The 13091-nt window shown below is 41.8% G+C and overlaps 1 protein-coding gene across 1 annotated transcript; it reads left to right on the top strand.

Moving 5' to 3' along the window:
• The first annotated feature begins 782 nt into the window (after nt 1-782).
• LOC144208568 (SH3 and cysteine-rich domain-containing protein 2-like) lies at nt 783-9195 on the top strand. Its single transcript, XM_077734491.1, has 11 exons — nt 783-1188; nt 3376-3700; nt 4612-4706; nt 5460-5544; nt 6350-6465; nt 6689-6755; nt 6938-7011; nt 7073-7164; nt 7305-7356; nt 8050-8190; nt 8771-9195. Exons 1-11 carry the CDS (start codon nt 1120-1122, stop codon nt 8867-8869), a joined length of 1215 nt encoding a protein of 404 aa, XP_077590617.1. The 5' UTR covers nt 783-1119; the 3' UTR covers nt 8870-9195.
• The last annotated feature ends 3896 nt before the right edge of the window (nt 9196-13091 follow it).

Below are 13091 nucleotides of genomic sequence, written 5' to 3' on the forward strand. Positions count from 1 at the left end.
CAGCAAGCTTTTGAGAATTTGTTACATTACCTAATTACATATTGCAAATGGATATTTCACAGTGGAATTTAAATGGTATTGATTTATTATTATGTTGTGTCAAGTGCAGTACTCGTTAATACCACTTTTCTATGTTTGATTTAAGTGTCAAAGTATCAGGCTAAGCTGTTGGTATGGTGGATTGCAATAGTACATCAATTGTAAGTATAAATGATTCAAAATTAATATTTTCTCTATTGCATGGCTTTATTTTAGTGTAAATTAAGTGTTAGGCCATTGTGGAGTGATTTTGCATAGAATCCACATGGCAGTATGTCGAAATCAAGGTAGGCACCTATGGAATTTCTATATTTTGTTTTAATGTATTATATTCATTGATTTTTCTGAAGAGGGGGTGCTGGAGCCTAGCCCAGGTAATTATGGCCACCGGGCAGTTATATAATGTATATAAAATACTCCAATGTGGTGAATTGTGATCTGTTAATGATGATGTTCTTGTGTGTGTAGATAGTATGCATAGATAATATTACAATATCCTGATTGTGGAAGAATTTGATGTTGGCCCTTGGAGAAGAAAGTTTGGACCACACTTGGTCTACACATATTGCTGCACCTGTGGTACTCAATTATTTATGGTAGACTGACTCATTGAAATCGACTCCGTGTATCTTTTCAGGAGAGAGAACTCAACGGCCGGGATCCAAATTGAGGGACTCAAGATGACGCGTGAGCGTGACGTGACAGGGATGCTATTCCGTGTTCGGTGCGTGGATGGTTTCGTGGAGCGGTTGTAAGCATCCTGGCCAATAGCGCACACGAGTGGGCGTGGCACCCGTTGTCACGCGTACGTTTTTACACTCGCCTGCCCCAAACAAGGCGCATGCTCGCCTTATCACGCCACAATACCAGACATTACTGTATTGATTTCGCCTTTTTTTCTTTTTAATGGAGACGCACCAAAGTGATATTTTGCAGATTTTTATGAGAAGGAGGTTTGGGCTCGACTTGTCAGATTCCCTAGTGGGTTATACTTGACTCACCTCAACGTGTTTTCTAATATTTTTGTGATTTTTTTAAAATCATTTTTATACTACCCATCGTCTCCTAATCAAGTCATCAATGAATGAGATCAATGAGATGGAGAGCGACACTCGGCTTCAACTGACCAGCCAGCACTTTCCATCCAAGGTAAATGAATTAACTCTCTCACACACAAATACACATACACACACATGTATACACACATGCATACACACACTGTATTTTTTTTGCACATGCCATGCTATTTATCAATTCTGCAAGTTGCTGATTCCATGACATCACAGATCTTTGTAGTATTACATTTTTTATGGTACTGCAATATGCAAAAGTCAATTTATTTATGAATTTATGTATACAAAATGAACACTGGCAAATTAAAAATACATCACAGCAGCACAGCATTAAAAATATCTTCTTTTTAAATACCCTTTACTTAACACAGATTTTTTGGGGGGGGTGAGCGCTGTCATTTTGTTGAGGAAAAGAATAAATAGTACTTTTAATTTAAAGTATCTCTCCAAGGTAGCATTTTTTTTTTAATTTCTCACCCACTTGTGAAAGTGGACACCTCATTAAGTCGGATTGGGCTATACTTTGATCGCTTCTGTGATAACTAGAGCAATTCTAAAGGGAATACATCACGGATTACATGATGTAATTCCGGCAGACAGTCAGTATACTTTGGAGGATTTGATACTGCCATGGCTTTAATAAAAGCTGAACTTTCTTAGCACAACCCACTCCCAAAACTTTCCTTGCATGTCCTGTCCGTGTGATTGTATGCATTTCACTTGCTCTTCTTCCCTTCTGTGACCCAAGTTTTCAAAATTCCTCGTTAACCAACCCCCATCTGTCAATTAAAACCCGTTTTTCTCGTACGCCCTGGTGGGAGTATTCCATTATGAGTTCCGGATCAGAGTAGAACCCAGGAGTGGGAGGCAGGCAAACGAGAGGGAAGTGCTGGTGCAAAATTTAGGATTTTAATGGAAAAAGAAAAAAAAACAGGGTTTGAATACACAGACAGCGATTGGTTGATGAGAGAATTGCGAACACCCGGCCGGGTCAAACAAGGGAAGGACAGCTAAAGTTGACAAGAGACAAACAGTCAATCAAGATGACACACATACCTAAGAGTACTGCTTCATTACAGAGACAACTTATCTGTATTGATTTATTGGTGGTTAAATTAACACACTTGATTGTCACTTAGAGTAAATTAAGAAGGCTTTCTGGGGCCAGAAAGGAGGAAAGCATTTTATTTGGGTTGCCTGCCTGTTAGGACGGAAAGAAGCAAAATCCCCCGTCTTGAAAGACGCAAAGCTGTTTGAGACGAGGCGGCCTACTTAAAGCGTGAAAGATTGTATCCTAAAATTACACCGTGCTCTTGTTCCTTCAGCTCCTTTTGAAGTTTTTTCTTTCTTCTCTTCAGGTCCTAGTAGTGGAATTGGAAGGGAGCAGCTATCTCCATCATTTTGCTTTCAAGATACGCTGATAACTGGCATATTAAGATAAAGGGGGGAAAAAGTGCATCTGTGCTACTTTAGTGAAAAACAGAAAAAGCTTTTGTGTTCAAATGCCAAAGCTACCATGTTTAAAAAAAGAGAAAATGATCAATCTGGTATGATACAAAAAGATAAGGAGACAGTAGAGCTATCTCAAACAACACCCACACAAAATGTGGACTAAACCATGGAGCTAATGGTGAAACCAAAGTCAGGAAGAAGCCTAATCGTCAATCATTTCATCGATTGTAATTGAGACCAAAGTGCGCTTTTAGTTCTCAAGCTATTTGTCCTAATTGAGTGAGCTCCTAGAATGACACTGACTGCGACCGCCTGATGTTTTGGGGCTAGCGTCAAAATATTAGATAAAGCCATGGTCAAATCCCATTTACTTCAAAACCATTTGACATGCAGTTTGGATCAATTTCTTGAGATCTGGCCCGATTTCCGGTTATTGAATCTGGGACATGTGTAGAATCCGATTTAGGAAGAGATTTTTACAAAACAATTCTCTACTTTATTTGGCAATGGTCAGGTTCTTTCCCTCCCGCAGTGCTCGTATCGTCGCAGAGTGAAGCCGTTAAATTGTTCCGCTTGCCTCCCTGGGGGAACGTTGCACTTTTGTTAGAATGTGTGCAGCATTATTACATTTTTTATGGTTATGAGCACTTTGGAAGCAACTTTGTTTCTTCTCAACCAATATTTGCGGATGTGGAAAGCTTTAGATTTTATGAATCATGCAAGAAAAAAAGGCATCACAGATGAAAATGGCTTAAATCTTTCTGTACACATCTTGCAATTTTGTTAATAATTTGTCTTTGTGTGTTTTTAGTTACAGAGGCTGAAGCGCTCGCTGTCATTTATGCGCAGCAAGAGCGTGGAGAACTTCTTCCAGCGGTCCAACAGCGACGCCCGCCTCCCCCCAGAGTTGTCGATGGAACCTGCACCCCCGTCCCCGCCCTTGTCCACTGGCTCGCCCGTCACAGGGGCGCGGGCGTCGCCGTCCGTCAGCCCCAACCCTTCCATCGCCTCTTCCTCGCCGTCCCTCAGACTGTCGCCGTCGCGGCCTCAACAAGCCCCTCAAATAATGCACTGCTTCCAAAATTACGTCTTTCGCAAGTCGGCCAACTGCCAGCTCTGCAAGCACATGATCCTAGGTGAGTTCCTTACGCCTCTTATCGCACTTCCACTATCAAACCCTAGACGGCAGTATGCTACGATGCGGTAAAGTCGACTAAAGAAGAAGAGTGAAAACATGACACAGTTTAAGATTCTTCTTCAGATGTGTTATTTTTGCCACCTTACGGAATCATTTGGCATGATTAGCAATGGACTATGCCACCCAGTGGTTAAGTGGTTTTTCTGCCTGACTCTGCCACAGGCGCCGTGGGTTCGATTCCCACTAGTAGGCGGGGCAATTAAAATGGCGATTGTCTATTTGTGCTCTATGACTGGTGACCATTTCAGAGAGTAGTCTGCTGGGATAGGCTCCAGCACCCCACCACCTTTTTTTTTAAACAAGTGTTCAGATAGTGGCAACATTTCATAGATGTTTCTATAAGTCCATCCCATATTTTTGCCCGAATTCAGACATTTCCAACTTTCCTACCTTCCCTTTCTTTCTTATGGACTTAGTGTTGATTCCATCTGCAATCTGCACATAAAAAGCTGTAATCTTATTGCGTCAAATGAAATGTGGCTCTGACGCCGTTTTACAGTTTTGCCTCGGCCCTCCTTTTGAGTCTTCTTCCCATCGAGTGGATGGATTACCGTTCTCAAAAGCGCCGTCTTCTCCGGCACCATAATTCCTATTCCCAGCACGCGTTGCGGCATCACTGCGATTGTTTTGAAGCGATGCATCATCTGGCTCGCCCGCAGCCTCCCGCGTTGGGCTCGTCTTCGCGTGGCTTTAATCAGCGCGTCGACGTGGCGTTTAATTCCGACGCCTCCGGGGTTAGGAATAAAAATCGCGCCGGTAAATTATTCGAAAAGCGCTGGGAGTAAGAGTACTTTTAAGACTGTGACGGCACCGCCACTGATCAAAGTTTCTGTCATCCTTGCGGAACAGGAAACTCCAAACAGGCTTTGCGTTGTAAAACGTGCAAGCTGGCCGCTCACCTTTGGTGCACCTCGGAACTTTCGCAGCAGCCGTGTCATGGAAAGGTGAATACGCCATCTTTTAAGGTCTTACAGCTCTTTTGAGCTCATTCTTTTGGGTGCAGAGGCTATCTTATAAGATTGCTACTTGTCAACATTGGCCAATTGCTCCCCTTATTAATGATTGTAATTCCCCGTATTAAGCGATATAAAAAAAAAACGTACAAATATATTGACTCATATAGGGCACCCTTAAAAGTCTAAAATGTTCTTCAAAGTAGACTTGGTGCCCTATCACTATGCTCTAAATTCAAGATTCTGTACGACAATGACATCCTGACTGTCTGGGTACATTGCTTGCTGACACGCTATGTTTCTATAGTGTAAAGGCAGGAGAATGCGCATATTATGCTTAAAGCATGACTATATTAGCAGAGGATCTAGATTAGAGACGAAATAGGTCAAATGAGATCGATTTGACCAAAAAAAATACGTACTTAAAAAAAAAAAAAGGGCAGGACTGTTATGATTTGTGGTTGGATATATTCCCAAGTCACGTGGGTTCAAAACCCATGGATGACTGGGCAAAGGCATTCTCCCCACATAATGCACATTTGCAAGCAGAGGGAGATGGTGATACTTATTGTGCTTAATTCAGTGTGAAATGACAGCCTGCTGTTACATAGCCCCGCATTAAAAGTCCTCGCTAAGGACGCCTTGGCACAAAGCTCTGCAAATGACTTGCTTGGACTCTCCTATAATGGGAGAACTAATGGAAGGCCACAAGTAAAATCATTTGTGCTCTTTCTTCTCGGTTAGTCGGGGGCCTTCAAGCGAAACTTCAGCTCCCCCGTCTTACTCACTGAACAACTGGCCGTTGTCAAGGAACTTCAGCCTAATCAAGGTGAGTGAATGTGTGGGTTTATGTGGGTGTGTAATCAAGATGAGTGTCTGTGTGGGTGGAGAAGTCACAACATTCCAAGCCGCTTCGTTCCTTTTTACCTATTTGAACTCTCTTCTTTATAGTCCTTTTATGCATTCGTTCTGGTTCGCGGGGGTGCTAGAGCTGATCCCATCTTACCATGGGCAATAGGCTGCCCAGCCAATGGCACTGTGTAGTGCACAAGCTAAATTGGGGGTATCGGTAGACAATGGTAAAAAAAGAAGCTGACATGTCCTACGGGGGCGTCCTTACTGTGGCATAGATAGGTCAACACATGGCTTTCTCATGTCGCTCCGAATCAAGTTTTCGCACCTTGTCCTGTCGCTTCTTTTTAACGTCCGCCTACAAGGTTGGCAATTAACGTCTGACATCTCTCGGGTTCATCAAAATAGAAACGAACGTGAAAATAAAAGGTCATGTTCAACCCTTTCATAGACAGTGGGCACTACACTGTAAAATCCAGTCCAGTCCAGTTTGTGACCCTATTCCCATACAAATGTTGGAAAAACTTTGTGCACGAAAGGGTTGACTTTGATTTTTTTCTCTCAGACAGGACTTCATTTTTTTGACTTCCCCCTCAACAAAGTGGGTCACTTTGGCTAAATTTAGAGAGCCTAACCACATTCATCCCCCATGCCTAAAAAGCAGTACAATACTGTTATATAGTGCATCTATATTTATTTATCGTGTGTATGTGTGTGTGTGTGTGTGTGTGTGTGTGTGTGTGTGTGTGTGTGTGTGTGTGTGTGTGTGTGTATGTTTTCAGAGGCGGCACGGGCGCGCACGGATCCGGTTTATGCCGCCTTGCGCTACGGGACGTCACTGGCGCAGATGAGCCGCTCCAGTTTCGGCAGTTTGTCCGAGTCCCCCACTCGCAGTCTGGTAGGTAGCAGGCCCATTGATGGCAATAGACGTCCAATCCAGGGGCGCTATAATGTCGTGTTTAAGTCGGGGGGCCCTTTAGTAGTTCTGTGGTATGTTCACATTTGTTCTGCCACTGGTTTAATTCAGTTTGAGTTTATTATTTGATCAATATGTTGAGTTGATGTGCTCCGAGTGGCAGCCAATGAGTGACTGTGGTATATTTTCTGTCTTTTGATTAAAGAGTGAAGTGGGCGAGAGGGAGGAGAGACAGAGCAGCGTGGAAGAAGACAACCCCTCGGAGACGGGAGGTAATATTAGCGCCGTATTTCATTTGTTTGTCATCATGCCAGGATTTTTTAAGCAGCTGATGGAAACAAAAATCTGCTGTTTCATGTTACGTACAAATAAGCAACAATAGCACTTTAATCTTGTAACTTTTTAATCCTATGAGTGACTTATAACTTTCCTTTTTCGTCGTCTTCCTTCTCAGACGCCATTGTTGCTAACGTTGAGGTCGATAAGGACGACGGGGAGAGCAGCGATCAAGCTGAGACGTCGACTGAGGTGCGTACACCACATGTGCGCTCCATCCACGTGTAACTGACTTGCTGCATCCAATGTCCAGGTGCCCCCCAAACGCATCGATGTGCACTCCATCCACACCTATGTGGCGCTCTACAGCTTCTTGCCTCAGGAGCACAATGATCTGGAACTACAGTGAGTCAACAGCCGACCTGTTGTTTTTATGAAAAATAAATAAATAAAAGATGAAAACGACCTCCAGCCTCCACTTTAAAAGGGCACATTGAAAACCTCCACTACAGTCTCTCTAAAGTTATTTTTTATCTATTTTTCAGCCCTGGAGATCGTGTACAAGTCACAGATGACTCTAATGAGGAATGGTGGAAGGTGAGTAAAAAGAACCCTAGCCCTAACCCTTACTTAAAAAATCCTGTGGATTTTTTTTATATGACGTACACAATTTGAAATGATAAAAGTGTGTTTTGTTGTGGGACCGTCTTAGAGCAACAGGCATTTAAATTGAGCACACCCGCTCAGACATAAATGGAGTCAGAAAATGAGTTTAAATGGAGAAAAACAAGCCACTCCATCATCTTCAATTTAATGTAATTGTTTTGGGCATCATTTACACGGAACACTGTGAAATAGGGATGAAATAAATGGAAAATCACCACAAATGTGGATGCGCACTTTTCAGCTCTTTATGCAAATGTATCGAAAACAATTTTCATCATCACCGGCCTTGACAACAAATGAGAATCGCGATAATTGGCAAAAAAGGTAATCATTTTGATCTACATTTTTTTTTCAATTTGGGAAAAGATCAGTTTTGACTGCTTTGTTGCCCTTGACGGCGATGCCAGTGAATGACTCAAGAGAATATAATTCAACGGCAGTTAAACGCAGCTGAAATAAAACGCTGGAGACAAAAATCGTGCAAAACATACAAAACAAGTCAACATAAAACAATATAACACACACACACACAAAACCTATTGTTTGACGTCAACAAGTTAGAAATGAATTTTTCCATTCATCTCATCCCTTGTGTGTTTTTTTTTTTTGCCGACCTCCCCCCAGGGCAAGAGCGGCGACCGGGTGGGCTTTTTCCCTTCCAACTTTGTGCAGCGAGTACGTCCCGGCGAGAGAGTGTGGCGAGTCCTCCGGCCGACGTCTGCCGGCAGCCGGGAGAGAGGCCACATGGTGGTCAAAGAGTCTCAGGTACCTCACACCCACCCCGAGACCTCGGCTTTATAGCGCATTTTACGAGCTCTTTTGTCTCGGCGTAACCACGGCGACCGAATGACGACATTTTCAACTCCCGCGTCCTAAGATGCACCTGCCCACTAAATTGGATAATAACCAAAGTGCAATTTTCTGGTGGGGAGGCCAAAAGTCAATATGATAACTGTAGCGCAGGGGTAATCAAACTCTTATTACCGAGGACCACTTTCAAAACTCGAGGGCCATCTTGGAATCCGCCAACTTTCATTTAGTAAAAAAGGCGATATCTAGTATATTCTTATATCGGACTAATACGTTAGGGATGTCATTAAAAATAGGAATCATTGATTTCAACTTGTTCATCTAATGGAGCGGCAGTGTTTAAGTGGCTAGCTCCATCTAGAGGTGGCGTTGAAAAGTGCAACAGAATGTAGGCTGAACTCAAGCTTCTGGACATTCTTGGACATTCCGGTCATTTTCAGGCAATTTTTTTAATCAATATAGATTGCTTTTGCCATCTTTTTAAAATAATCATTTCAAGTTGTGATGAGGTAGTAATGGGATGGTGTTTTGTTAGATCTGCGTGGGCAAGTGGGAGGATGGCGAGACTTTGGTGAAGCTGAGCAGCGGCAAGAAGCGAGGCCTGGTTCCCGCGCATTCCATCGAGGAGATTTGAACTCGCTCTACATCCACGTCGCTTGTTTTCTCCAGGTTTTCTTTTTGTCTTTTTGCACTGAACAGATGGGGATCTTGAAATGGTTTTTGTTTTATTTATTTACATCAGAAGGATGACTTACCTTCCCCCCTCCCTTCTTGTGTGCAAAGAATTGTGGGAGGCGGACAGAAAATTCAATTAGTCTCGGTTGTTAGACTTTATTACGTTTATTGCAACGGTTGATTTTTACAAGCAAAAAATGAGAACTGTTTGAATACTACAAAAAATCCTAGTAAATTAACAAATTAGGCCTTTGTCATTAGTATTAGTTTAAGTAAACCGGCAGTTCTCATATTTTAAAGGCATCATTTTTATTATTATTGCTTTAGGATAAAACACCTGGTTAAATAATACGTTTATATTTAGGATATTTTTGCCTTTCAAATCACGGTAAAAAAAGCAATTCATGAATAAATATTTGTTAAAAACATTCCACTCCAGTCCTTTAGATGGCAAAATGGAGGCTCAAACTGTATAGTTTATTTTCCAAGTCCTGAATACTTTAGAAAGTACTATCAAACAACAAATACTGCATTTACAACATAGTGGAAAGTCATTTCATAAATGTATGAATTTTCATCGGCTCCCTACCCTTGACGCGAGGTAGCTCGCCGTCCCTCACAAAATACGAAAGACTTTATTCACTGCGGGCGAGATGGACGTCTCTTCTCAAAGTGCAATTTCTTTCATCCTTTTGGCTGGCTTCTTTGCTCTCGGATCCTTTTGTGCTTCTTGTGGCATTGTAACAGTCCGTGAAAAGCATCTGTAGCATTTTTGGACTCCGCCTCTCCCATTAAAAGAAATGGACTTTTTCCCCAAAGGTGCATTTTTCATTTTTCACCTGTGGGAAATAATGGAAAATGACATTTCCATCTTTTCCCCGAGCGAATCCGATAGAGAAATCCAAATGGTGTAACCCAGGAGTGTGAAATAATAAACCCAGTTTCTTTTTGGTTAAAAAGGTTACTGGCTGCCATTGACTGCGCCAGATGAGCTATAAAGTGCCTACCGGGCCACATCGAATGCTCTACTGGGACACTTTTAGCCCGCGGGCCGTAGCTTTGACACCATGAGTGTAACCCATTAGCAGTATAGGGACGTTGACTGATTGTTTGTGGCATTTCTGGGTGAGATTATTAGATGATGAATTCTAAAAACAGCAGAGGGAATTACTCAATGGAAAACCATAGTCGAGACTGGTTGTTTTTATCGTGCGATGAGTTGCGAGATAAAGCCGGGTGTTTCATCAAAACGATAGAATAATTTAGAGCTGGGCCCACTTTGTTTTTGGGTAATTTGTTGGTTTATTGTACAAATAAAAGGAATAAGGGTTGCGGCGAAATACAATTCAAACTCTGGAATTGAGTCAAGTAGTCCCCGCCATGACGGTGGGACTTGAAATGCGGGTCGTTCCGCGGGGAATCAGCGCCACATGGGCGCACAGCTTATGTCATCATCACTCAACTTGCTCGCAGCTGGAGGAGAAGACTTCAGAAGTACTGGTCTTGGGCATGAAGCACGATTTCATTTGGGCTTAAACAAGTTGGAATGATTTTTGTGGTCTTGACTGAGTAATTCACTCAACAAAGTGCAGCTGCTCTGAAGCATTAGCGCACACAACAACAGACACAAATGGCTCTTTCCTCCACTTCTTTGTGACGGTCAGTAATGAGAAACAATTGAATTAACGAGCTCAAGCGACCCACCTTTGTCTGCTCGTCAGTCGCCGTGACGTCACTTCGCCTTTATGGGATGCACTTACCGTTATTGATGGACATTTGGAGATGAATGCCTTCCAATTAGGACTTGTTTCCGTCACAGCACCACATCTAACTTTCCAGGGTAATCGGATATTTGCTTTATTGTCGATGGATACGTAAAGACTAAAAATAAAAATACTATAAATGTCTGCCACACTGACGGTCAATGATGAAGTTATTTCATAAATGAATCAAAAGTCTTAACTGATAACTCTAAATGGGATTCCCCGATAACCCACTTTAATATGGTTTTTGCAGTTTGGCATGGTTGATTGATTATTATAATTGGTTACATGGTGCTGGCGTTTATTTTTTTTTTTTAAGTATCAAGATTTGATAGATGGGAGCATATGCAATGGATTATTTCATCTTTATTGTTAGTAGGGCTGCATTGATACCATTTTTGGAACATTGTTTTTTTTAGCATCTACAATTGTTTTTATTATTAGTACCTAATTACTCGAATTGTGGCTTGGTCAAACATTGCTGAACAAAGTTTTGCTATTATTTATATTAATTCAAGTTGGTATGAAGCCCAATAGTCATTAAGTCCATTTTTGGGCCTTAAATTTAGCATGCAAAATTTACATTGGAATTCTTAACAGTCAACGCCACTCAAATAAATGGATTCATTTTGAAGGCAGACAAAGGAAGCGTCAATGTGACCGTTTCAACCCACATGTGTCAAAGCTGCGATATTTAGAGGACACCATCGACAGCGGCTTTGACGTACGACCGCCGCATTGACGGTTAACGACAAAGGATGACCAAAATAGATAAAATGACCGACATGGAAAGGACAGAGTTTACGTCAACTTCAATACAAATGGACATTCTTGATGTAAAAGTTTCTCAGGGTGGGACTTGATTTTGACATTTAAGGGAAAAATAGCCAAACATTTCTTGTTAAGACGATACATTTTGACTTTTAGGAGACGTTTACTACGTAAACCGGATGACGCTTTCCCCTTGTTCTCCCAAAGCGGGAATTTTCATGGTGAAAGGAAGCCATTTGTGATTGCGTCGCTACCTCGGCCCGTTTCCCTCCCGATGTGCACTTAAAATCAATCTGGCAACAGGCCTCTCCTGATACTTTTGTTGCTATGGTAACCGGCTCCAGTTTAAATGCCGCTTGTCTTTTTTTTTTGCAAAGAAACCAAAAAAACGATCCAATGAGCTGTTTATTCCTGATTGGTCGCTTTGGCGAGGGCACTGTTACGGGCGGGCCTCTACTCCCACCGCAGACGCCATGATGCGAGTACGGGTCAGAGAAGTCCAAAGCAGCCAAACGTTGCTTTATTTAACGCACAAGTGGGAAAATCATTGAAGTAGGTTAAGTGTAAAAGCGTCACTGCTAGTCCTCCAGAATAGATGAGTCAAAAGCGGCCAACCTTTTTCTCCCCTCGTTTCATTGGACGCATCACGGATTCAACCTTCATTTTCTGTTATGTGGCTAAAGTGCCTACGAAATTGAACCCCTTTGTGAACGATGGTCATCTTTTCAAACAGTGCTGTGCTTGTTGGTAAAAAAAGAGAAAGTGATATTGGAAATGCCTATTGATGCTGATACAAGTCCAATCTATTTTAACAGGAGGCGATGTAATTTTAATTGTTTAAATGCATTAATTCTGCTGAGACTCATTTTGACCGCTGCGATATCTAAAATGGGTTACAGTGAATTTTATCCCGAATTCACTATGATTACTAAAATGATAGAGTATTTTTGCTCAAAGTCTTGCAGGATTGTCATTTGCTCATGTCTGCAAATACCCACTTAGAAAAGTCATATTTTTAGGACTCACCGTCTATTTACAGAGTAAGTGGCTATTTTGAAGCTTATAACTGAACCCCATAACACATTTGGAACTCAAATCTTTTCTCAAGTACAGCCTACCTAATGGCCTGTTCATTTTATTTCAGTAATAATGGATGAATACAATTATATAAGTGAATAGAATGCCCGTCTAACACTGGGAATTGGCCCATATTATTATTATTATTTTTTTTACTCCATCTAACATTAGCATTTAATTCCTTTGTAAACATTTAGTGCCCTTGGCAGTGTTGGATTAATCCGTTTGGAGTCATCCAAACAAGTTTGATGTCTAGGGGCAGCCAATGAGTGTCCAATAAAGGGATTGCGTCACATCCACACCAAGACAGACCTCAGAGTAATCATTTCAGAAGACTTTTAATCAATTTGACGCATTCTTGCACTGCCATGAAACAGTTGTACTTGTCAACTCGATGCATTCCAAAATACATCAGTTGTTCACAGCTCTGAATTGACATTGTGAAAAATGTCAGCCACCCCCGCAGTGCTAGGCTTTGTCACTCAGTACGTACTTGGTCAACAACAACCCTTTTAGTCTTAATTGACTTTAATCTAAATAAACAAACCAAAAAAAATCAAATCAAGCATA

The sequence above is a fragment of the Stigmatopora nigra genome, chromosome 15, assembly GCF_051989575.1.
Source record: "Stigmatopora nigra isolate UIUO_SnigA chromosome 15, RoL_Snig_1.1, whole genome shotgun sequence".
NCBI classification, from domain to species: Eukaryota; Metazoa; Chordata; class Actinopteri; order Syngnathiformes; family Syngnathidae; genus Stigmatopora; species Stigmatopora nigra.